Source organism: Erinaceus europaeus, chromosome 4 (assembly GCF_950295315.1).
Source record: "Erinaceus europaeus chromosome 4, mEriEur2.1, whole genome shotgun sequence".
Classification (NCBI taxonomy): Eukaryota; Metazoa; Chordata; class Mammalia; order Eulipotyphla; family Erinaceidae; genus Erinaceus; species Erinaceus europaeus.
Genome location: NC_080165.1, coordinates 24,995,574 through 25,022,042, shown reverse-complemented (window position 1 = coordinate 25,022,042; position 26,469 = coordinate 24,995,574). Strand labels below are relative to the sequence as shown.

Here is a 26,469-nt window from a genome sequence, read left to right as displayed (position 1 = left end):
CTTCCTCCAGTTAATATCAACTTATCTATTTCATGTCTTGGTTTACATCCTCAAAGCAGGAGGTGCCTCTTACCCTCAGAGGCTTAATTAGTTACCTGTCACACCAGAGTCCTATGCACGCCCTTCACAACATAAAAAAATCTATAGTCCCCTATTTATGTCATTGCTTTTTATTTTTTGTCATCACCTTGACATCAATGCTGTAAGCTGGGTTTTTTTTCCACCATCTTTTTTATTTTTTTAAGTATTTTTCATTTTTATTATTATAGGATAGAAAAGGAAGAAATTGAGAGGGTTGGGGGAGGTAGAGAGGAAAAAGAGAGAGACACCTGCAGTTTCTGCTTTATTACTCATGAAGCTTTCCCCCTGCAGGTAGAGACCAGGGGCTTGAACCTGAGTCCCTTGTGAAACTGTAATGTGTGCACTTAACCAAGTGCACCACCACCTGGCCCCTTTTTTTCCAGCATCTTCCCAATAGAAAAGACAGAAGGTGGCAGGAGGTACAGTGGATAAAATGTTTGAACTCTCAAGAGCAAGGTCCCTGAGTTTATCCCTGGCATTGTGTATGGTAGAGTGGTGTTCTAGTTTCTCTTCTTTCATAGATTATTTATCTTTAGGAGAATAATGAAAAATATTTCTTAAAGAGAAGAGAGAAGAGGGGAGGGGAGGAAAGAGGGAAAGATACCACAGTACCAAAGTGTCCAGCCCTTCTCCCTTAACCCCCTGTGCAATGAGGCTAGACTCGAAACCTGGGTTATGCATATGACAAAAGCAGGCACACCATCCAGATGTTACGATGTACCTGCCAGCCCTTGTGTCACTGTTTGCTTAGATCTCCTTACTGGGCTACAAGATCCATGAAGGCAAAGTCCATGTGGCTTGTTTCACACAGAAATCCCTGCCTCTAGCACAGTGAAGTACATATAGTTCATCTAAGCCTTGAGCATGGCAGCTCTGCTGGGAGGAAGTTATCTACTGGACAGGAGGGTCCCTGTCGCCGGGACCAGACTCTATTCCCAGCCCTACAGGAGCCTCTGTAAACACGACCATCACAGCTGCTGCTAAAATGCCACCTCCTGCTGGCAGGCTGGGACTCTCTCAGTGGAGGTCCACTATGCAACCTGGACACAAAACAACAGGCCCAGGGTGGGGAAGAAAAGGGTTGGAATGGGAAAGCTGCCCCTGAATGGTTTCCCAGGGGTCCCTGAAAGGCTCCCAGAGCAGTGGTGACCCAGGAACTCAAAGTGCTTTCAATTGCATGTCCCCACTCTGTGCCCAGACAAGCTGCAGCTGTGCCAGCATTCAGCTCTTGCCAATGGTCCTTGAGAGGGGATACCCACTTCCACTACTGGGGGTAGAGAGTATAAGCCCAGAGCTGGGAGAGACCTGATGTTGCCAAGGGTAGGCACACATAAAGACAGGCCTGGGGAGAGGAGTGGGGGAGTTAGTCCTCATATAAAAGGCAAAGAAACTCCTGGAAAAAACCCCTCAGCATGGCACACAGTCTCTCCACCCAAACTAAGCAAAAAGAAGTCCCCAGAGGCCAATTGATAAGATCGAGCACTCAAGTGGGCTCAAGTCTGGGCCTTAACTAGGTTTTCAGGCAGTTGTGGGACTCTATTGCTGTGTCGTCACTGCCTCAAAAATTTTTTTAAAAGATTTAAAAAAAATTTTATTTCTTTATTTATTTTCCCTTTTGTTGCCCTTGTCTTTTTATTGTTGCTATAGTTGTTGTTACTGATGTCATTGTTGTTGGATAGGACAGAAGAAATAGAGGAGGGGAAGATAGAGAAGGGGAGAGAAAGATAGACACCTGCAGACCTGCTTCACTGCCTGTGAAGCGACTTCCCTGCAGGTGGGGAGCTGGGGGCTCAAACCGAGATCCTTACACCAGTCCTTATACTTGGGGCCACATGTGCTTAACCTGCTGCGCTACCGCCTGACTCCCCACTGCCCCAAATTTATAAACAGCAACACCTATCTCTGCTGACCTCTCTGACAGGGTGATTGGGGAAAGAGGTGACAGACAAAAGTGAGTAAACACATAGATGATGCTGGCAGAAAAGGAAAATTAAATTGTCCTATCAGAGCAAGAGGCACGTGCCAGAACCTGAAACCTGCATCCGAGGGGCTGGAGCAAGAGACAGTCAAGATGACTATCGTGCCACCCATGCTGCCCAGGTCCAAGCCCTGGTACCATAGCACCAAGTGTAATTCAAGTGCTGTGGTATCTCTCTCTGCCTATCTGAGTGGAAAAAGCAGCCTGAGAGCAGTGAAGTCACACATGTGTATAAAAATAAAAAAGAAAGAAATGGCCAGACAGTTCACATAGTGCACTTCTTGATCATAGGCATGGCCCAGGTTCAAACCTGCCTTGAAGTAGCGGAGCCCCAATGATGACCAAAAATAAAACAAAAATAATAAAATAATAAAATACAGGGCTGGGTGGTTTTGCACTTGGTTGAGTGAGCTGAGCATGTTACGATGCACAAGGACCTGGGTTCGAGCCCCCAGTCCCCACCTGCAGGCAGGAAGCTTTGCAAGTGGTGAAGCATTATTGCGGGTGCTCTTCCTCTGTCTCCCCCTTCCCTCTGGATCTGTGTCTCTATCCAAATAAATAAATACAATTAAAAAAATTTTAGATGAAATACAACAGAAGGGCTGAAAGACAGCTTACTATATGCAAGGCCTGAGTTCAAGCCCCAGCATGGCAAGGGAGCACCATGAAAGGCCAGGTAACCTCCACGGATGGTGACAAGTGCTATGGTGTCACCACGCTGGGTCTACTTTGCTTCTCCCACGTGAAGACATATAGGTGCATGTACCCAGATACAAGACCACCTGCCTCCTGTCTTCTCTCTCCCATCTTTCATTTTTAAAAATTCTCTTTTTCTTTTTTAAATCTATTTTTTATCCCTTTGACCAGAGCACTGCTCAGCTCTGGCTAATGATAGTAGCCAGGGATTGAACCTGGGACTTCTGATGCCTCAGGTATAAGAGTCTGTTGTGCAAATGTCCTGCTATTTCTTCAGCCCTCCTCTCTCTAGCTCTCAAAAAGATTAAAGATGTATTTTTTAAAAGAGAGAAAGAAAGCAAGAAAGGAAATAAGTCTGGGCCTGCAGATTTTCAGTGGTCCCACAGATGCAATACTCAAAGGAGCTCATTTCCCAGCTCTGCATAAATAAAATATACAGTGGGTCGGGCAATAGCGCAGTGGGTTAAGCGCACATAGTGCAAAGCATAAGGACTGGGGCACTGGCATAAGCAGGTCTGCAGGTGTCTATCTTTCTCTCCCCCTCTCTGCCTTCCCTTCCTCTCTCAACTTCTCTCTGTTCTATCCAACAACAATGACAGTAATAACAATAATAACCACAACAATGATTAAAAAAAACAAAAACAAGGGCAACAAAAAGGTTAAAAAAATACCCTTCAAGAGCAGTGAATTCATGGTGCAGGCACCAAGCCCCAGCAATAACCCTGGAGGCAAAAATATAATTAATTAATTAAAATAAAACAAAATAAGATATATAGTGCCAGCAGAACTGGCTCAGCATGCTTTGCAAACTTGAGGTCCTAAGACTAATCCTGGCCAGGGTAGTGTTCTGGTCTCTGTATGTCTCTCTCATTAAATAAATATATCTTAAATAATTAATAAAGTGTAAATAAAGAAGACATTTTAAATTTTTTTCTTTTATATTTATTTGCCCTTTTGTTGCCTTTGTTTTTTATTGTTGTTGTTGTTACTGATGTCATTGTTGTTAGATAGGACAGAGAGAAATGGAGAGAGAAGGGGAAGAGAGAGGGGGAGAGAAAGATATGATACCTGCAGACCTGCTTCACCACCTGTGAAGTGACTCCTCTGCAGGTGGGGAGCCAGAGGCTCAAACTGGGATCCTTACCCAGGTCCTTGCACTTTGCGCCACATGCGCCTAAGGCTTTTCTTTTTTAAGTAATTTATTTGGAGGCCAGGTGGTGGCACATCTGGTTAAGCGCACATACACTACAGTGTGTAAGGACCAGGGTTCAAGCCCCTGGTTCCCACCTGCAGGGAGAAAGCTTCACAAGTGGCGAAGCAGGGCTGCAGGTGTCTCTCTGTCTCTGTCTCTCTCTTTGCCTCCAGGTTTATTGCTGGGGCTCAGTGCCTGCACTATGAATCCACTACTCCTGGAGGCCATTTTCCCACTTTTGTTGCACTTGTTGTTGCTATTTTTATTGTTGCCATTGCTGTTGTTGCTGAATAGGACAGAGTGAAATGGAGAGAGGAGGGGAAGACAGAGATAGGGAGAGAAAGATAGATACCTACAAACATACTTTACTGCTTGTGAAGCGACCCCCTGCAGGTGGGGAGCCGGGGCTCAAACTGGGATCCTTACCCCGGCCCTTGGTCCTTGCGCTTCACACTATATGCGCTTAACCTGCTGCACTACCGCCTGGCCCCCATCACTCCCTCTCTATCTCTTCCCCCCTCTCAATTTCTGTCTCTATCCAATAATAAATAAATAAAAATATTTTTAAAAGAAAATATTTTAAAAATTAAGTAATAGGGCGGTAGTGCAGAGGATTAAGTGCATGTGGCACAAAGCACAAGGAGTGGCATAAGGATCCTGGTTCAAGTCCCCGGCTCCCCACCTGCAGGGGAGTCACTTCACAGGTGGTGAAGCATTTCTGCGGGTTTCTTTCTCTCCCCATCTCTTCCCCTCCTCTCTCCATTTCTCTCTGTCCTATCCAACAGTGACGACATCAATAACAACAACAATAACTACAACAATAAAACACGGGCAACAAAAGGGAATAAATGAATACTTTTTAAAAGTTTTAAAAAATTAAGTGCTTTGCTCATTTATTGGATAGAGACGTAAAGAACTTAAGAGGGAAAAGGAAAGGTTGAAAGGGAGAGAGAGAAGGACCTGCAGCATGGTTTCACCACTTGTGAAGCTTCCCTCCACAGGCGGGGGCCAGGGGTTTGAACCTGGGTCCTTTCCCATGGTATCATGTGCATTCAACCACGTTCACCGCCACCCAACCCTGATTTTTATTTTCTCTAGGCTTTTTGTGTGTTCTCTAACATCTTCCTAAACAGCAAGTGATCTTTTCAGAATGGAGGGCTTGGGGTAGAGAATAACAACAATAACAGCTGGCAAGACTAAGTCAAAGTACCCACTAGAATTTGGAGGCCATGATCCAAGTCAAGTCCTCCAGCTCACCTTGGCCCGGCGCAGGTCCTTCTCACCCCCAACCTGGGCCTCAATCAGATGGTCACAGTGGATAGTGGAAGGCACAGCCACCTTAGGCAGCCCACTGCTGATGAACTGCAGCATGGCCATCTGGGCTGTGGCATCCTGCATGGCCACACGGTCTGGCCGCAGCCGCAGGTATGTCTTGCCCCGCTCAATCTCCTGGTTGGCGGGGTCATCCAAATGTCCATACACGATCTTTTCTGAGAGGGTCAGAGGCCGGTTCAACCTGGGGAAGAAGAGTGGAGTCACCTGGTGCAATATCCTGACCACTGCAGCTACCATGTGGCAACCCAGACAGTGGACCTCGCTCTAGGCTGACAGTCAGCATCTCACACCTTGGTTCCTCTACTTCTGTCTGTCCACAGCCATCTTGGTGCCATCATCCCACTAAGGCATGAGGAATCACACCACCATCCTTAGCACCCGTTCTCCCTCTTCTCCTGCACAACCTCCCACCTGGAGTGCTGTACTCCTCAGAACCCTATTATGCTAAGGCCTTTCTCATTAGTCCCAGTTGTTCTTCACTCATCGAGAGGCCATCAGTTCCCAAGAAGAGGAACACAGCCACTGCCTCCAATCTGTGCCTTGGTCCGCCTCTCTTTCTAGACCCATCCCTATAGGTCCTGCCCCTGCCTTACTCACCAGAACCAAAAATGGTAGTCCAAGTCTGGCCTCGGGAGCTGCACACCCTGAATGGATTCAAATGCCCCAGGCAGACCAACCTCTCAACCTCCAACTTTGAGGCTCACTGATGACCGCAAGTGGCTTCCCAGCCTACACAGTAGAGCTGCCCTCCTTCCGCCTGCCACAGCAGCCCTGTTTGGATCACACAGACTGCCTCCCACCATCACAAAGCTTAGGCCAATCCAGGACCTCCTGGGACAGAGCCAAGTCACCTATACACCCAACAAGCTAAGAAGTAAAGTATGGGGAGTCGGGCGGTAGCGCAGCAGGTTAAGCACACGGGGCGCAAAGTGGAAGGATCCCAGTTCAAGCCCCTGGCTCCCCACCTACAGAGGAGTCCCTTCATAGGCGGTGAAGCAGGTCTGCAGGTGTTTATCTTTCTCTCCTCCTCTCTGTCTTCCCCTCCGCTCTCCATTTCTCTCTGCCCTACCCAACAATAATAATAACTACAACAATAAGACAACAAGGGCAACAAAAGGGAATAAGTAAATACATATTTTACATTTACAAAAAAAAAAAAAAAAAGAAGTGTGAGTCTCAGAGTTATAAATCCCAGGTTTAGACCTGACCCTAATGCTAAGTCTGCTGTGTAATCAGATAAGCCACTGCTCTTCTCTAGGAGTTTACTCATTTCTAAAGTCCAGGGCTTAGACTGCAACAAGATAATAGCTAGAGGTTATCTGGTTCTTACTTGTTTTTAAATAACCTTATTTAGTTATAATTGGCATGTGATAAACTCACAATTTAAACGACTAGATAAGTTTTGACATATGTATACACTGTGAATTTATTAACACAATCAAGACAATGAACATCTATCACCTTCCAACATTTTCTCATGTTCCTTCATCTTCCCCTCCCTCTTGCCCACACAACTAAGCATTGATCTGCTTTCTGTTGTAATGAATACTCTGATTATGGCCCTTATTTCTAGCTCAGTGTTGCCTACACCATTTAATGCACATAACTCATTTTATTCTCACAACACAGGGGGAAAAATAGGCACAGTGAGGTAAATCACAAGACCCAGGTCCCAAACTAGCAAGTGGCAGTGTTAGAAGACAAGGAGCCAATGTGTGGACCCAATGTCCCTCCTTCTGACCCTATGTCATCTCTCCCGAATACCTGTCAACTCAGAGCAGGGCCCAGTCTGCAGGACGTGTTCCATTTACTGCCATTATTGTTAATGCAATTACAACATGACTTTCTTCTGCTGGCTCGTAACCCAGTCCCTCACTCCTATGCCATTAACAGCAAGAGTCCCCTGAGGTGCTGGCTCTATGGGCAACAGCAGAGCAACTGGTAACCCTGAAGGGCTCTACAGTTCTGCCGTCATGAGAACCCAGAGTAAAAATAGCACTGGCCTGGGGTACAGCCTGCCCCCTTTTGTGGCAGCACCTCCAAAGCTGTTGTGCAGGCAATGGCTCACTGCCCAGATCACAGCCCCTGTTTCTGGGCCCCAGAGAAGACAAAAAAGTAGCACACGGGTTTTAAAACCAAAGCCTCTGACAACAAATGCCTGAAGTGTATAAAAAGCCTGACAGTGACAAAAATCCTAAGGATAAATTCATTATCCAATTTCCTTGAGGATAGCAAATGAATCTTCCATGTCCCTCTACTTCTGGAAGACAGGAAACCAGCTCCCAGGAACAGAACTGGCTCACTTCTGTCATATACCAAGGATGAAGAATCCTGTTACAAGCCCCTTTGCTTTCTCAAGCATTCTTAGATTTTGATGCACTAATGTCCTATCTGACGTCTCCCTCTGCTTTCTTCTTCTACGTAAAGGTTTATCAATGTGGTACCAGAGAAACTTTTCCTGTGATGCCAGAGTATCTGTCGTCTATATTGTAGGATTATTTACTTACTTACTTACTTATTTATTTTTACCAGAGCACTGCTCAGCTCTGGCTTATGGTGGTATGGGGGATTGAACCTGGGACTTTGAAGCCTTAGGCATGAGAGTCTCTTTGCATAACCATTATGCTATCTCCTCTGTCCTTCTTAAATTAAAAAATGTCCCTAACATTTTTTAATTTGATATCCCCTCCCTCCCAGATATAAAGAGTGAAACAGAGAGGAAGAAAAAGAAGAAAAGCACAGCACCGAGTTTCCTTCAATGCAGTGTGGTCGGGTCACAGCTGGGTCACGCAGCACCCTATCCACAAGAGCTCTGCCAGTCCTGTAAGATTTTTTTAAAAATTAATTGGTGTGGTCCAGGAGGTGGCGCAGTGGCTAAGGCACTAGACTCTCAAGCATGAGGTCCTGAGTTCAATCCCTGGCAGCACATGTACCAGAGTGATGTCTGGTTCTTTCTCTCTCTCCCCTATCGTTCTCATAAATAAATAAATAAATAAATAAATAAATAAATAAATAAATAAATAAAATCTTTAAAAAAAAATCAATTGGTACTCATTATGAAAGAGGAAGGGTCGAGGAGAGAGAGGACCAAAGAACTGCTCAGCTCTGGATAAAGTGGTATTGGGACTGAACCAGAAGACTCTGGGGCTTCAGGCATGCAAGCTGGTACTCTAATAGAGCTATCTATACCCTGCTCAGGATGTATATGAGTGTTCTTGGCCTCTACCCACTGTATAACAGTAAACTCCATTAATATCTCCAGACACTGAAATTTCTGGGGGGGAGGGGAATCAATCAGCCCCACACCCCCAATTAGAAAGATTGCTCTAGGGCAATAACAAAAATAGAAACATACTATTTTGGGAAATGTTAGGTTATTAGACTTTTCTGGTTAGTGCTGGGCTGAAATAGGCAAAAAAAAAAAAAAAAGGTTTTGGGGCCGGGTGGTGAAGTGGTGAAGCAGGTCTGCAGGTGTCTTTCTCTCCCCCCGACCCCCGTCTCCTCTCTCCATTTCTCTCTGTCCTATCCAACAATGACAACAACAACAGTAATAACCACAACAACAATAGACAACAAGAGCAATAAAAGGAGAAAAATGGCCTCCAGGAGCAGTGGATTCGTAGTGCAGGCACGGAGCCCCAGCAATAAGCCTTGAGGCACAAAAAAAGAAAAAAAGAAAAGAAAAAGAAAAAGGTTTTTTTTGTCGTTTAGATAATTTTACTGATAAAATTAATATAAAAAAGGGCAAGTCGTTTTTTAACACTTTTTTTTTTAAAAGATTTTATTTATTTCTGAGAAAGATAGGAGGAGAGAGAAAGAATCAGACATCACTCTGGCACATGTGCTGCCGGGGATCGAACTCGGGACCTCATGCTTAAGAGTTCAAAGCTTTATCACTGCACCATCTCCTGGTCCACTTTTAGCATGTTCTTCAGGATTAATTGATGAATATTTGATTGTGAAGTTGTCTCAAGGCAAATATGCTAATTCTCTTTCCACATATAGTAAAGAGCAACACGAAAGTGTTTTACATACATAGTAATCTTACAATCTTGCAACATGCTATTAATAACAAAAAAAACTATTCTTGAAAAGGAAAATCCATCATTTCTTTCCCATTCAGCTGAGAGCAAAAGAATGAAGTGTTTCCTGGAGGGGAAGTACAACATCCTATATTGACAGGACCAGAGTTTGTCAACTCTGACTAAATACCAGAGCAGCTGGGAACCTGGCCAGGGCTTCTCACATTGTGAGGTGCACTCCAACCACTTGGGGAGCCTGGTAAATTGCAATCTCCCTCATTGGGCCTAGAGGGGACCAGAGAGAAAAATAAAATAAAATAAAAACAACTCCCATATTATGTTAGTGAACACGTTTGCATGGGTCACATTTTGGGCGGAGAGGATAAGACGGCCTGAGTCAGAACTGTTGGAACATAGCCCAAGTATTAGTAGTTTTAAAAGTTTCCAAGATGGGGTCCAGACAGTGGTGCAACCAGTTAAGTACACACATTACCATGTGCAAGGACCTGGGTTTGAGCCCCCAGTCCCCACCTGCAGGGAGTCTGCTTCACAAGCGGTGAAGCAGGTTTGTAGGCATGTCTCGTCCTCTGGCTCTCTATTCCTCCACACTTCCCCCACCACACACACACCCCAATTTCTCTTTGTCCTATCTAATCAAAATAGAAGGGAAAAAGTTTCCTAGGTGAAGACTATATGGAGAGTCCTTACACAAATAAAATGTAAATACTTTATGATCCAGCAATACCACCTAGCATTTATGCAGAGGACATGCAAACACTAATTTGAAGGGACACATGCACCCCTATGTTAACAAAGAGGTCAAAGACCAGACTATTTCACTCATATGTGGAATCTAGAATGGAAACACATGAACTTGAAAAAAATAAATAACAAAAACCCGGAAGTAAATTGTTCCTAAGACTTTGTAAGAACTATGGTGGCTATTGTTGAGAAAGTAAGGGCACAGAACTTTGGTGGTGAGTATAGTGTGGAACTATACCCTGTAATCTTACAGTCTACTAATAACAAAGCAAAACAAAAAAAGGCTTGGAAAAGAATAAAGATAAAATCTTCCTCGGTGATTCTAATGTGCAGCCTAGAAGAAACTCACAAGAATGGTACAACATAAGACAACAAATAACCCCATCCAAAAATGGGGGGAGGACTTAGACAGAATATTCACCACAGAAGAGATCCAAAAGGCCGAGAAACACATGAAAAAATGCTCCAAGTCTCTGATTGTCAGAGAAATGCAAATCAAGACAACAATGAGATATCACTTCACTCCTGTGAGAATGTCACACATCAGAAAAGGTAACAGCAGCAAATGCTGGAGAGGGTGTGGGGTCAAAGGAACCCTCCTGCACTGCTGGTGGGAATGTCAATTGGTCCAACCTCTGTGGAGAACAGTCTGGAGAACTCTCAGAAGGCTAGAAATGGACCTACCCTATGACCCTGCAATTCCCCTCCTGGGGATATATCCTAAGGAACCCAACACATCCATCCAAAAAGATCTGTGTACACATATGTTCTTGGCAGCACAATTTGTAATAGCCAAAACCTGGAAGCAACCCAGGTGTCCAACAACAGATGAGTGGCTGAGCAAGTTGTGGTATATATACACAATGGAATACTACTCAGCTGTAAAAAATGGTGACTTCACCGTTTTCAGCCGATCTTGGATGGACCTTGAAAAAATCATGTTGAGTGAAATAAGTCAGAAAGGATGAATATGGGATGATCTCACTCTCAGGCAGAAGTTGAAAAACAAGATTAGAAAAGAAAACACAAGTCGAACCTGAAATGGAATTGGAGTATTACACCAAAGTAAAAGACTCTGGGGTGGGTGGGGAGAATACAGGTCCATGAAAGATGATGAATGACACAGTGGGGGTTGTATTGTTAAATGGGAATCTGGTGAATATTATGCATGTACAAACTACTGTATTTACTGTTGAATGTAAAACATTAATTCCCCAATAAAGAAATGAATTATTTAAAAATAAATAAATAAATAAAAATAAATATCACCTAATACAATTTTAGAAAGTGTCTGAGGATTTAAAAAGAATCCTATACTCAAACCAATCCCCCAAAATGTTAAAAAAAATAATAATAATGGTACAACACGCTGGGAAGTGCTGGGCGTGACTGGGGGCCTAGTCACTTAACAGATGCATTATCTTAGTCCTTACCCAACCTGACATTCTATTCCTTATCTGAGGATTGGGGAGGGGTGTGACAATTGAGAGGGGCTGTTGAAAAGAAAAATGACCAAGATCAACCCTCCAGGTGGTCACTGCTTTTATAGTCATCCTATAATTGACAAACTAGATCCTTTCTATCACTAGGTTATGTCTTGCAGGAGACTGCTGGAGATAAAGGTTATGACAGACCCTATATTAAAACTAAAATGAGGACAAATAAAACTTTAAAAAAAATTTTTTAAGTAGCCTAGGAATTGGCTCAGTGGCTCAAGCACCCCACATGCATGATGTCCCAAGTTCAACCCCCAGCATCACAGGGTACTCTGGTTCTCTCTCTGATTAAGAAGTCAATCTTAAAATCAACCAACAAACCAACAAAAAAAAAAGTGAGGATACCAGTGAAGAAGGAGCAAAGTGGCAACAGGGAAGGAGTGTGGGGCGTGACCATGGAATAACTGGGATCAAATCACCTCTCCTCCCAAAACAACAAATAAATACAACAAGAGACCCAACTGAAGTAATAAACTACAGCTGAGAGTTCTGCAGCCTCAAGTGGGTGCTTGCATGTGGTTGGAGTGAAAAGGGACGTGGGTTGAAGAACAGCAAAGTTAAATCAGAGCTCTAGGCAGCCTCGGTGCTGAGCTGCACCATTTTGACGATTTCACGTTAAGTACAGTAAGCAAGTAACATTGTTCCTAGTGCCGGAAGAAAAGAGACAGGGACTTAAAACGTCTCAGTTTTCGACTCAGGGGGGCTTTAGCCTTCTGAATTTAAGGCAAGGACAATATAAAACAGGGCATTTGTGGCATAAAACAGGACACAAGACAGCCTAAAGCAACAACCCCGCCACCACCCCATGACCACAGATCACACAAACAAGAGAAACTAGAGATCACAACAGCACCACTCGCTGGCCATCAATAACCAGCACAAAAAAATGTGCAGAGGAACAGAACTAAACAGTGAACTATGCTGTATCAGCCAGACAGAAATGCAACAGAGGCAATCCAAGGAATTGCAGATTTAGACAGACTCTCTGAGCATACACAGAGCTCATTATGAGGACTCTCCAAGAATTTAAGCAAAAATTAAAAGAGCATGTTACTATGGAATTAAAATACAAGAGAGGAACTTATAACAGAGTTCACTAAGAGTCTTCAAATCCTGAAAGGAGAACTTCAGTCAGAACTCCATGGAGCAAGGGACACTCTAACTGCAGTCCATGCCCAGGCAGAAGGCTTAGCAAGTAGACTCACACATTCAGAAGAAATAACCTCCAATCTAGAAGATACGGCCAGCCCACTCTTTCAATTCAAAGATGAGGGAGAGGAATAGTTCAGAAAGAACTATTCTCTGTGAAATTGCAGACTCCATCAAAAGATCGAATATAAGAGTGACAGGTATATCTGAGCAGGAGGACAAGGCCAAAGGCCCAGAGTCCATTTTCAGAGCAATTTTAACTGAGAACTTCCCTTACTTGGGAAACCCTCAGAACATTCTCATTCAAGAGGCAGAACAATCACCCAGATTTATAAATACAAAAGACCAACACCAAGGCACATTATTGTAAAACTATCAAAATTCAACAGGGAAATTTTTTGCTGGCTGCTAGGAAAGGAAAGAAGTTACATACAAAGGCAGAGCTATAAGTCTCTCATCAAATTTCTCTTCTCAAACTCATCAGATTTCTCAAACTCGAGGCAAGGAGAGAGTGGACATATTCAAAGTTCTAAAGGAGAAGGCATTTCAGCCATGGATATTGTATCCTGCAAAATTATCCTTCAAATATGAGGAAGAAATAAAGGTTTTCTCAAATATTCAAGAACTAAAGGAATATGCCACAATCCACCCCACCTTACAAGAACTACTGAACCAAGTCCCATAAGAAAGGAGGAAGCAAAGGAACACACGTTCCAAACATCAAGTTGCAGATACTACCATGAAGTCAATCTGACTCGCCCGATCAGATGACCTCACCCTGGAACCCCACCTCTTCAGAGCCCTGACCCAATAGGGAAAGATGGGTACAAGGTGGGTGTATGGCTCAACCTGTCAATGCCCATGTCCATAAAGAAGCAATTACAGAAGCCAGACCTCCCACCTTTTGCACCCCATAATGACCCTGGGTCTATTGCTCCCAGAGACATAAAGAATAGGAAAGCTTCCAATGGAGGGAATGGGATATGGAACTCTGATGGTGGGAAATGTATGGAAACTCAGCCCTCTTATTATATGGTTTTGCCAATATTTTCTTTTTAAAAATTTTTTTAGACTTCTTTTCTATTTATTTTCCCCCCTTTTGTTGCCCTCGTTTATCGTCATTGTTGGATAGGACAGAAAGAAATGTAGAGAGGAGGGGAAGACAAAGAGGGGGAGAGAAAGACACCTGCAGACCTGCTTTACCGCCTGTGAAGCGACTCCCCTGCAGGTGGGGAGCCAGGGGCTCAAACCAGGATCCTCATGCCAGTCCTTGTGCTTTGCGCCACATGCACTTAAGCCGCTGCATTACCACCCAGCTCCCTTATTTTCCTTTTTGTTGCCCTTATTGTTTTTATCATTTTTTTTTTATTTTATTTACTTATTTTTTTTTTATTTAAGAAAGGATTAATTAACAAAACCATAGGGTAGGAGGGGTACAACTCCACACAATTCCCACCGCCCAATCTCCATATCCCACCCCCTCCCCCGATAGCTTTCCCATTCTCTATCCCTCTGGGAGCATGGACCCAGGGTCATTGAGGGTTGCAGAAGGTAGAAGGTCTGGCTTCTGTAATTGCTTCCTCGCTGAACATGGGCGTTGACTGGTCGGTCCATACTCCCAGTCTGCCTCTCTCTTTCCCTAGTAGGATGGGTCTCTGGGGAAGCTGAGCTCCAGGACACATTGGTGTTGTCTTCAATCCAGGGAAGTCTGGCCGGCATCCTGATGACACCTGGAACCTGGTGACTGAAAAGAGAGTTAACATACAAAGCCAAACAAATTGTTGAGCAATCATGGACCCAAAGCTTGGAAAAGTGGAGAGGAAGTATTAGGGAGGTACTCACTGCAAACTCTAGTATACTTCTGCTTTCTTACTTTGGTGCCATACTCCAAACTCAGTCAATTTCTGCTTTGCGTTTCTACTTCTTCTTTTTTTTTTTTTTACATGCATAACATTCCCCAGATTCCCATTTAGCAATACAACCCCCACTATTTCATTCATCATTTTTCATGGACCTGTATTCTCCCCACCCACCCCACAGAGTCTTTTACTTTGGTGTAATACTCCAATTCCATTTCAGGTTCGACTTGTGTTTTCTTTTCTAATCTTGTTTTTCAACTTCGGCCTGAGAGTGAGATCATCCCATATTCATCCTTCTGTTTCTGACTTATTTCACTCAACATGATTTTTTCAAGGTTCATCCAAGATCGGCTGAAAACGGTGAAGTCACCATTTTTTACAGCTGAGTAGTATTCCATTGTGTATATATACCACAACTTGCTCAGCCACTCATCTGTTGTTGGACACCTGGGTTGCTTCCAGGTTTTGGCTATTACAAATTGTGCTGCCAAGAACATATGTGTACACAGATCTTTTTGGATGGATGTGTTGGGTTCCTTAGGATATATCCCCAGGAGGGGAATTGCAGGGTCATAGGGTAGGTCCATTTCTAGCCTTCTGAGAGTTCTCCAGACTGTTCTCCACAGAGGTTGGACCAATTGACATTCCCACCAGCAGTGCAGGAGGGTTCCTTTGACCCCACATCCTCTCCAGCATTTGCTGCTGTTACCTTTTCTGATGTGTGACATTCTCACAGGAGTGAAGTGATATCTCATTGTTGTCTTGATTTGCATTTCTCTGACAATCAGAGACTTGGAGCATTTTTTCATGTGTTTCTCGGCCTTTTGGATCTCTTCTGTGGTAAATATTCTGTCCAATTCCTCCCCCCATTTTTGGATGGGGTTATTTGTTGTCTTGTTGTTGAGTCTGGTAAGCTCTTTATATATGTTGGTTATTAAATTCTTATCTGATGTATGGCATGTAAAGATCTTCTCCCATTCTGTGAGGGGTCTCTTGATTTGGGTAGTGGTTTCTTTTGCTGTGAAGAAGCTTTTTAATTTGATGTAGTCCCATAGGTTTATACTTGCCTTAGTCTTCCTTGTAATTGGATTCGTTTCATTGAAAATGTCTTTAAAATTTATACGGAAAAAAGTTCTTCCAATATTTTCCTCTAAGTATCTGATAGTTTCTGGTCTAACATCCAAGTCCTTGATCCACTTGGAATTTACTTTTGTATTTGGTGAAATACAGTGATTCAGCTTCATTCTTCTGCATGTTTCAACCCATTGTTTCTAACACCATTTGTTGAAGAGACTCTGCTTTCCCCATGTAATAGTCTGGGCCCCTTTGTCAAAGATTAGATGTCCATAAGTGTGGGGCCTCATTTCCGGGCTCTCAATTCTATTCCACTGGTCAGTGTGTCTGTTCATGTTCCAGTACCAAGCAGTTTTGATGACAATGGCCCTATAATATAGTTTGAGATCTGGCAGTGTGATGCCTCCGGTTCTGTTCTTTTTTCTCAAGATTGTTTTGGCAATTCTAGGTCTTTTCTGGTTCCAGATAAACATTTATAGCATTTTTTCTATTCTCCTAAAAAATGTGCTTGGGATCTTGATGGGGATAGCATTAAATTTGTAGATGGCTCTGGGTAATATATTCATTTTGATGATGTTAATTCTTCCAACCCATGAGCATGGAATATCTTTCCACTTCTTTGTGTCTTTTTCAATTTCTTTGAGTAGTGACTCATAATTTTCAGTATACAAGTCTTTCACTTCTTTGGTTAGGTTTATTCCTAGATATTTTATTGTTTTTGTTGCTATAGAAAAAGGAACTGATTTCTGAATTTCAATTTCTTCTAACTTAGTGTTTGCATAGAGGAATGCCACTGACTTTTGAATGTTAATTTTATAGCCTGACACATTACTGTATTGCCTGATGATTTCCAAAAGCTTCTTGCTAGATTCCTTAGGTTTTTCCATGTATACTATCATGTCATCTGCAAATAAGGAGAGTTTGACTTCTTCTCTTCCAATCTGTATTCCTTTAATTCCTTGCTCCTGCCTGATTGCTATGGCAAGAACTTCCAACACTATGTTGAATAGTAATGGTGATAGTGGGCAGCCCTGTCTAGTACCTGATCTGAGGGGAAATGCTTCCAGTTTTTCACCATTGAGTATGATGTTGGCTGTAGGTTTGCTATATATAGACTCCACTATCTTCAGGAATTTTCCATCTATTCCTATTTTTTGTAGTGTTTTGATCATAAAGGGATGTTGTATTTTGTCAAAGGCTTTCTCTGCATCTATTGATATGACCATGTGGTTTTTGGTCTTGCTTTTGTTGATGTGGTGGATCACATTGATTGATTTACGTATATTAAACCAACCTTGCATGCCTGGGATAAACCCCACTTGGTCATGATGAACAATCTTTTTGATATACTGCTGTATCCGGTTGGCTAGAATTTTGTTCAATATTTTCGCATCTATGTTCATCAGAGATATTGGTCTGTAGTTTTCTTTTTTGGTTGTGTCCCTGTCTGCTTTTGGTATCAGGGTGATGTTGGCTTCATAGAAGCTGGCAGGGAGTATTCCAGTGTCTTCAATCTTCTGGAAGACTTTTAAAAGTAGAGGTATTAGTTCTTCTTTGAAAGTTTTGTAGAATTCATTTGTAAAACCATCTGGTCCAGGACTTTTATTTTTGGGAAGATTTTTGATAACTGTTTCAATTTCATTAGCTGTGATGGGCCTGTTCATGTTATCCACTTCCTCTTTACTTAGTTTTGGAAGTTGGTAGGTATCTAGGAAATCATTCATTTCTTCCAGGTTCTCTAACTTGGTGGCATATAGTTGTTCATAGAAGCCTCGCATGATATGTTGAATTTCTGCAGTGTCTGTTGTGATATCTCCTCTTTCATTAACTATCCGATTTATTTGGGTCTTCTCCCTTTTTTGTTTTGTGAGTCTGGCTAAAGGTTTGTCGATTTTGTTTACTCTTTCGAAGAACCAACATTTACTTTCATTGATCTTTTGTATGGTTTTCCTATTCTCAATGTTATTTATTTCTGCCCTAACTTTAGTAATTTCTGTCCTTCTGGTTCTTTAGGGTTCCTTTGTTGTTCTTCTTCTAGGTCTTTAAGATGTGCAATCAGGCTGTTTATTTGTGCCTTTTCTTGTTTCCTAATGTGTGCTTGTATAGCTATGAACTTCCCTCTTAGGACTGCTTTAGCTGTGTCCCAAATATTTTGATAGCTTGTGTCTTCATTTTCATTGAACTCTCGAAACATTTTGATTTCTTCCTTCATTTCCTCTTTGACCCAGAAGTTGTTAAGAAGTGTACTGTTGAGCTTCCACATTTTGGCACTGTTACTAATCTTTTGTTGATTGTTAAGTGTTAGTTTAATTCCACTGTGGTCTGAGAAGATGCTTGGGATGATTTCAGTGCTCTTGAATAGGCTGATGCTGTCTTTGTGGCCTAACATATGGTCTATCCTTGAGAATGATCCATGTGGATTTGAGTAAAATGTGTATTCCAGTTTCTTGGGATGAATGACTCTGAAAATGTCCAATAGTTCTAGTTTATCTATCTCTTCATTTAGCTCCCTTATGTCTTTACTGATTTTCTTCCTGGATGATCTGTCAAGTTGAGATAGTGGGGTGTTGAAGTCCCCTACTATGATTGTGTTACTGTTAATATATTGCTGTAGCTCTTTCAGTAGAAGTTTGATGTATTTAGATGGCTTCTCATTGGGTGCATAGATATTAATAATTGTTAAGTCCTCTTGATTGACTGATCCTCTGAGCATTAAGTAGTGTCCATTCCTATCTTTTTAAATCTTATCTATTTTAAAGTCTATCATGTCAGATATGAGAATAGCTGTTCCTGCCCTTTTCTGTGGGCCATTGGCTTGAATGATAGTTTTCCATCCTTTCACTTTAAGTCTGTGTTTGTCTTGTTGCGTTAGGTGAGTTTCCTGTAGACAACATATTGTTGGGTTGTGTTTTCTGATCCATCTTCCTACTCTGTGTCTTTTAATAGGTAAATTCAGGCCATTCACATTTATTGATATCAAAGATTGAAGATATTTTAACGCCATTCTTGTAGAGTTTTAGAGTGTTTTGATATATGTCCTATTTGTGGTGGTCTGGTTGTTTATAGGAGACCTTTCAGAACTTCTTTCAGGGCAGGCTTGGTGATGGTTGCTTCCTTCAACTGTTGCTTGTCTGAGAAGGTTTTGATGCTTTCATCTAGTCTGAATGACAATCTAGCAGGATATAGTATTCTTGGCTGAAAGCCTTTCTCATTGAGCACTCGATAGATATCTTGCCATTCTCTTCTGGCCTGTAGTGTTTGTATGGAGAAGTCTGCTGCTAATCTTATGGGTTTTCCTTTGTAGGTTACTCTTTGTTTTTCTCTTGCAGCCTTGAGGATCCTTTCTTTATCCTTATTCCTTTCCAATCTAAGTATGACATGTCTTGGTGTCTTTAGGTCTGGGTTAATTCTGTTTGGGACCCTCTGGGCTTCTTGAATCTTTATGTCTTTGGTGTTGTCTAGACTAGAGAAATTTTCAGCTATTATGGCCTGGAGAATGCTTTCTTCCTCCCCTTCTCTTTCTTCCTCTGGTAAGCCAATAATGCGTATATTGTTTCTTTTGAAGTCATCCCATAGGACTCTGTTGTTGTTTTCAGCATCTCTTAATCTCTTTTTGAGATCTCTTACTTCTTCTTTAGTTGTCTCTAATTCATCCTCAATCTTGCTAATTCTGTCTTCAGCCTCATTGATTCTATTCTCTCTGCCCTCTACTGCTTTCTGGAGTTCATCTATTTTGTTGTCCTGCTCTGATACTGTTTTAGCTTGTTCAGCTAGTTGCCTTCTTAGCTCAGCAATTTCAGCTTTCAGCTCATTAATAACCATGAGATTATTAGAATTTTCTTCCATATTCTCATTTGTTGTTCCTGCAGTTCTGATTACAATTTTTTCAAATTCTTTACTCACTCCTGTTATTATTTCCTTAGCTAATGTTTGGATGTTGAACTCGTTGTTTTGTGCTTCGCCCTCTGGAGGACTTTTAGCTGGACTCTTGTCCTGGTTCGAGTCTCCAATATTTTTTCTTGTTGTTTTAACCATTTTATATAAGTTAACAGTTTTTTCAATCCCTGAGTTGGAGTTCAGTGGTGTAAAAGCCTTTTTTTTTCCCCTGTAGGCTATGGTAGCCTGAGGGCTTTTAAACTATCAATAGGCTTCTTGGCTTAATCAATGACTCCTGACCAAGAGATAAAGCAGGGTGTGGCAGAGATAATCCAGTGGTTATGCAAAGAGACTTTCACAGCCCTTCAGCTATGCCACCGAGGTATAGGTCTTCTCCTGAGTTTCCCCGTTAGATCTCTGTGCCCTGGTGTCCCTCCCTGTTGCTGCTCCAGATTCTGAGGGTAGTAGCAATGGAGACTCAGAGTTGTACTTGGTGAGTCTCTGGGGAGTCCTTTCCTCCCTTCAGCTGTCCCCTTGTTGGTGGAGCAGACTGGAGGTGGTGTCTCCACTGACAAACTGTCGAACTGTTAGCAGTCACTTAATCTCTCCTTAGGCCCCTCTCTCCTCTCTGTCACCACCACGCGTGTTTGTACTCACGGGTGATTTACTGGGTTTCTGTGGTCATTCTAGTCCTGTCTTGTTTCGGTCCGGGTGGTCTCCTTTGGTATTCCTAGTTGATCCGGGAGAGGAGAGGAGAGGAGAGAAAGCGATCTGCTGCTCGTAGCTCCGCCTCCCATGTTTTTATCATTATTGTGGTTATTATTATTGCCATTGCTGTCGATGTTGTTGGATAGAACAGAGAGAAATGGAGAGAGGAGGGGAAGACAGAGAGGGGGAGAGAAAGATAGACAGACGCCTGCACACTTGCTACACTGCTTGTGAAGCGACCCCCTGCAGGTGGGGAGCCAGGGCTCGAACTAGGATCCTTAATGCCAAGTTTACACCATGTGCACTTAACCTGCTGTGCTACAGTCTGACCCCCTCTATTTTTTATTTTATAAATAAATTAAGCTTAAAAAAAAAGAAAAGAAAGGAATAGAGGCAGGACCATAAGAAAAATTGCCAACTATATATAACTAGAGATAGATAGCTCTAGGAATAATAGCAACCTACATCTGTAACCTTGGGAGAACTGCTGTAGTTTCCAATGGAGGGAATGGTGACACAAAATTTTGGTGGTGGGAATGGTGTGGAATTACACCCATATTATCTCATAATTTTGTAAATCAAAAATAAATCACTAATAAAATTAAGAAAAAAAAGAGTGTGGGATAGTGGCCAGAGCACTGAACTGAGACAAGGTCCAGAATTACCCTTTGTGTGGCTCTGGGGAAGTTGCTTCTCCACATGCGCCTCTTCCCTTGTTGGGCAGCCCCCCTGCTCCATCCTCCATTGCTGACACATGACCTATTTACATAATCATTGTTTTGCCTGATCTCTTCTTTCTACCCTGCCCGCCAGTTAAAACCCTAGCAACCATTGCTATGGAAGCTTTCTACCTTCCCGCTCTTTCTTTTTCTCCATCCTCTTTTCTAGCCATTTCCTTTTCTGACTTGCCACTTCCGGTTCTAAATATATAAAAGCTTTGTCTCTGATCAATAAAGACACATTGCATTCCCGCTCCTCCACGAGTTCCTGGTCTCCTGGTCTCTCTCCGTGTCACTGAGTAAGCAGCAGCCCAGGTTGGCTCTGGTCGAGTTCTCTCCAACCCAGAGAGCATGTGCCTGGGAAGAAACACCCTCACGTTAGCCCAGAATTCCCTGGCTTTTTTTTTTTTGCCAGCAGGGCTATCATTGAGGCTCAGTGCATGAACTATGAATCCACTGCTTCTGGTAGCCATTTTTTCCTTTCTATTTTATTTGATGGGACAGAGAGAAATGGTGGAGGGGAGAAACATAGACATCTACAGATGTGCTTTACTGCTTGTGAGGTATTCCCCATGCAGGCGGGGAGCAGGGCTTGAACCTATGTCCCTACACATAATAATGTCGGCATTCAACTGCTACCGCCCAGCCCCCTGTTCCTTGGCTTCTAATTAGAGATACTCATTTCTTTTTTAATATATTTATTTATTTATTCCCGTTTGTCGCCCTTGTTGTTTTATTGTTGTAGTTATTGTTGTTGTTGTTGTTAGTGATGTCACTATTGGATAGGACAGAGAGAAATGGAGAGAGGAGAGAGGAAGGGAAGACAGAGAGGGGAAGAGAAAGATAGACACCTGCAGACCTGCTTCACTGCCAGTGAAGCGACTTCCTGCAGGTGGGGAGCTAGGGGCTCCAACTGGGACCCTTATGCTGGTCCTTGCACTTTGTGCTACCTGCGCTTAACCCACTGTGCTAACACCCAACTCCCAGAGATACTCATTTCTATTCTTACTCTCAGTCACTGTCACCAAGGGCATACCTTGCATTGGTTCAAATTCTAGTAGTGCTAGCCAATATACACTGCCAGCCCCTACGCCTCACCCTCCAGTGGTATCTTATTCCACTCTTCAGGTGTGAGCACCTAGACTAGGACCTAGCACACAGGTCAGCAATACAAAGATGGCTGTCGGGGGGCTGGGCAGGTAGTGCAGTGGGGTATGTGCACATGGCACAAAGCACAAGTACCCTATAGGATCCGGGTTCGAGACCCCAGCTCCCACCTGCAGGGGGGTTGCTTCATGGATGGTGAAGCAGGTCTGCAGGTGTCTCTTTCTCTCCTCTGTTTTCCCCTCCTCTCTCGATTTCTTTCTGTCCTATCCAACAACAACAACTACAACAACAATAGCTATAACAACAATAACAATAACAACCACAAGGGCAACAAAATGGGAAAAACAGCCTCCAGAAGCAGTGAGTTCGTAGTGCCCCAGTGATAACCCTGGAAGCAAAAATAAAATAAAAATGTTAAAAAAAAAAAAAAGACAACAAAAACAGGGGCAACAAAAGGGAATAAATAAATATATAAAATTTAAAACAAACAAAAAAAAAGATGGCTCTCATTGTACCAAATGAGGAAAGGGAGGCTTGGAACAAAGATACTTTTCTCCTGGGCCTCAAGTGGCACTCTCCTTTGCACCTGGAGACTGAAACAGCAGCAGCAGCAATATTTCTCTAGTCACTGGGTCTAGTGGACTCCAAAGGGTTGGCCCAAAAGTCAGGAGTGCATCCTGAGAAGGGTAGCAGAGAGGTGCAGGTCACAGCACCAAAGAGCATCCGACACCTGCGGGCAGCCCACACCTCAGCTAATAACAGCTCTCCTTGGCAGACAAGGTAGAAGTTAATACCACTGATGTGGAATGCCTTTCTTCAGTAGGGAGTTTGTCCCCAAATGGTTTGGTCATTCCACCATAATTTACTGTCCTTCACCAAGCACCCCTTATGCTACCCACCACAAAGGTAGCAAAAGTAGCACCCTTTACTGTCACCCACTGCAGGTCTCCTCTTACCGTTTGCGAACAATGTTAATGTTCTTCTCCAACATATCGTATCGGATGTACTCATTGGGCTCAAAGTGGCTCATAGCCACCTTGGCCCGTTGGCACAGGACTGAGGCCACATGGTATTGCCGCACACCTAGGGCTTTCTGTAAGAAGAAAGACAATAGTGATGTCAGCGGAGTGTCTAGAGAAGTCACCCAATAGAGAGCCCAGAGTGGTGGGAAAAAAAAAAATCAATTAAAGCAGCATGAGCTACCATGGTATTGTAGCCTCAGTTTGCTCACCGTAGGTATGGGGATAATACACCCTGTGAAGGGAGGCAGAGAAGAGGCCTATAGTGAGAACTGCTAGGATCAAAGGTAAGTTCTACAGAATGAAGAGTCTCCCCTCACCTGAGTAGCAGAGGGGGGGAAAGGAGTTATAGCAGCCAAGCTAATCACAACGTTAAGTGAGAACATGTATGAAGGTGCTCACTACGCTGAGAAGCACCAAACTGCAGCTCCTCTTCCAGCTGCACTGTAAGCTCCTTGAGGACTGGGATCAAGCCATATCTATTGTTTTTGTCTGAATTCGCTGGCACATATTTGATTATCTGAGTCAATAAGTAACTCAAACAGAGGAAATAATGAATGCAGAAAAACCCCGTGTATGAAAGTTTGGATGTACTGTCACCTCTTCAAAGGCACCCCAGTCCCCTCTCACTGGATATGCAGTGGACTTGTCACCTTTTTAAAAAAAGATTTATGAGGGGCTCAGGTGGTTGCACAGCAGATAAAGCTTGTTTGTTTTGCTTTTTTAATATTTTATTTACTTATGTTAATAAGAAAGAGAGACAGACACCAAGATCAAAACACTGCTCAGCTCTTGCATACAGTGATGCTGGGGACTGAACCTAGGACTTCAGAGGCTCAGGCAAAACCACTATGATGTCTCTTCTGCCCAAAGCACCAACCTTTTATGCATGAGGTCCCCAGTTTGGTGCTTGGCATCACATATGCCATAGTATTGTTCTAGTTCTTTCTTCCTCATTCTCATTAATGAATTTTTTAAATATATTTTTTAAAGATTTCATTTATTAATGAGGAAGATAGGAGGAGAGAGAAAGAACCAGACATCATTCTGGCACATGTGCTGCTGGGGACTGAACTCAGGACCTCATGCTTGAGAGTCCTGAATTCGATCCCGCGCCACCTCCTGGACACGACATGTTTTTTTTTTTTAATGTCTGCCAGGAGCGGCAGATTCTTTTTTTCTTTTTTTTTAAAATATTTATTTCCTTTTGTTGCCCTTGTTATATTGTTTTAGTTATTAATTGTTGTGTCATTGTTGGATAGAACACAGAGAAATGGAGAGAGGAGGGGAAGACAGAGAGGGGGAGAGAAAGACAGAAACGTGCACACATGCTTCACCACCTGTGAAGCGATTCCCCTCAGGTGGGGAGCGGGGGGCTCAAACCAGGATCCTTGGGATCCTTATGCCCGTCTGTGCGCTTTCCACCACGTGCGCTATAGCCGGACTCCCAATGAATTTTTTTTTCTCTCTTTTTTTTTTTGCCTCCAGGGTTATTGCTGGGGCTCAGTGCCTGCACCATGAAACCACTGCTCCAGGAGGCCATTTTTTTCTTCCCCTTTTGTTGACCTTGTTGTGATTATTATTGTTGTTGTTGATGGTGATATCGTTCGTTGTTGGATAGGACAGAGAGAAATGGAGAGAGGAGGGGAAGACAGAGAGGGGGAGAGAAAGATATGATACCTGCAGACCTGCTTCACCGCCTGTGAAGCGACTCCCCTGCAGGTGGGGAGCCAGGGGCTCGAACTGAGATCCTTACACCGGTCCTTGCACTTTGCGCCACATGCGCTTAACCCGCTGCGCTACCGACCGACCCCTCCCCCATGAATCTTTTTAAAAAGGTTTACTGAGTTCTGAGTCAAGACACGCACTGTGCTGAACACTACGTATGCATGCTTTATAACCTCCAGCCCTCAGTTACCCGGTGAAGGAACCATGATGATAAACCTGTTATCCAATTGAGTAAACCAAGGCTTGCATGAAGTAACTAGCTTCCTTCAGTAGCAAAGGAGACCCAATCCAGTTAGTGTGCAACTCACATGCTCTTCCTACCCAGGCAAGCTATGTAACCCCTACATCATTCCCCTCCCCATGGAGATAAACTCCTTACTATTAGCAACAAATGAAATCATCTACTTGCTCAATCTTTGTGTAGCTGCTTTCCAATCACATAAACTATCTGTTCACAATACAGTCCAGGAGGGCTTCCTGCTGTAACAAGCTAGTCCCAGATCTGTACTGTCTAATTCAAAATATTCTCCCTTGCATTCAGCCAAACACAGCTTCTTTTTTTTAAAATTTCTCCAGGGTTATTGCTGGGTCTCAGTGCCTGCACTAAGAATCCACTGCTCTTGGAGGCCATTTTTCCTGTTGTTTTTTACCATTGTTGTGGTTATTACTATTGCTGATGTTGTGGTTTTTATTATTGCTATCATTGTTGTTGGATAGGACAGAGAGAAATGGAGAGAGATGGGGAAGACGGGGGAGAGAAAGACAGACACCTGAAGACCAGCTTCACTGCGCAGGACCCCCCTACAGGTGGGGAGCTGGGAGCTCGAACTGGGATCCTTATGCCAGTTCTTGCACTTAACGCCATGTGTGCTTAACTCGCTATGCTACTTCCCAGAGCCCCAAACACTGCTTCTTTGTACACTCTTCTTCTCAGTTGGGGTGTGCCCTCTGGGCTGTGTGAAACAAACCCAACCTCTATTCCTCAGGACTTTCAGACCCCACATACATCAGTCTCTCCTGAGTCTGTTAAAAATACACACATGGGAGTCAAGCAATAGCACAGTGGGTTAAGCACACAAGGCGCAAAGCACAAGGACCAGCGTTAAGGATACCAGTTCGAGCCCCTGGCTCCCCACCTGCACTGGAGTCGCTTCACAAGTGATGAAGCAGGTCTGCAGGTGTCTATCTTTCTCTGCCCCTCTCTGTCTTCCCCTCCTCTCTCCATTTCTCTCTGTCCTATCCAACAACAGCAACAACAACATTAACAACAATAATAAAAAGAGCATCAAAAAGGAATAAATATATTTTTAAAATTATTATTATTATTATTTACCAGAGCACTGTTCAGCTCTGGTTTATGGTAGTACTAGTGATTGAACCTGGGAACTCAGAACTTCAGGCATTAATGTAATTTTATATAACCATTATGCTGTCTCCCCAGCCTTAAAATATTTGTTTTTAATAAGAGTGAAGCCAGATAGCACAGCTCAGCTCTAGCATATGGTAATGGGTCCGATTTTGGCACCTGGAGTCTCAGATATGAAAGTCTGGTACATACTACCATGGCACAATCAACCTTGTCCTTAATTTTAAAAATATAGTGGCCTGGCAGTGGTGCACACGTTATAGTGCCTAAAAGCCTGGGTTCAAGCCTCTGGCCCCCACCTT

General features: G+C 43.2%; 1 protein-coding gene across 1 annotated transcript in view; it reads right to left on the bottom strand.

Annotated features, from left to right (window-relative positions):
- ACO2 (aconitase 2) overlaps window positions 1-26,469 on the bottom strand; it is a 55,055-nt gene that overhangs the window by 18,628 nt on the left and 9,958 nt on the right. The window contains exons 2-3 of the mRNA XM_007523457.3: window positions 23,011-23,147; window positions 5,205-5,463 (exon numbers count right to left, since the gene is read on the bottom strand). Coding sequence (XP_007523519.1) covers window positions 5,205-5,463; window positions 23,011-23,147 — 396 coding nt within the window. The remainder of the gene's footprint in view (window positions 1-5,204; window positions 5,464-23,010; window positions 23,148-26,469) is intronic.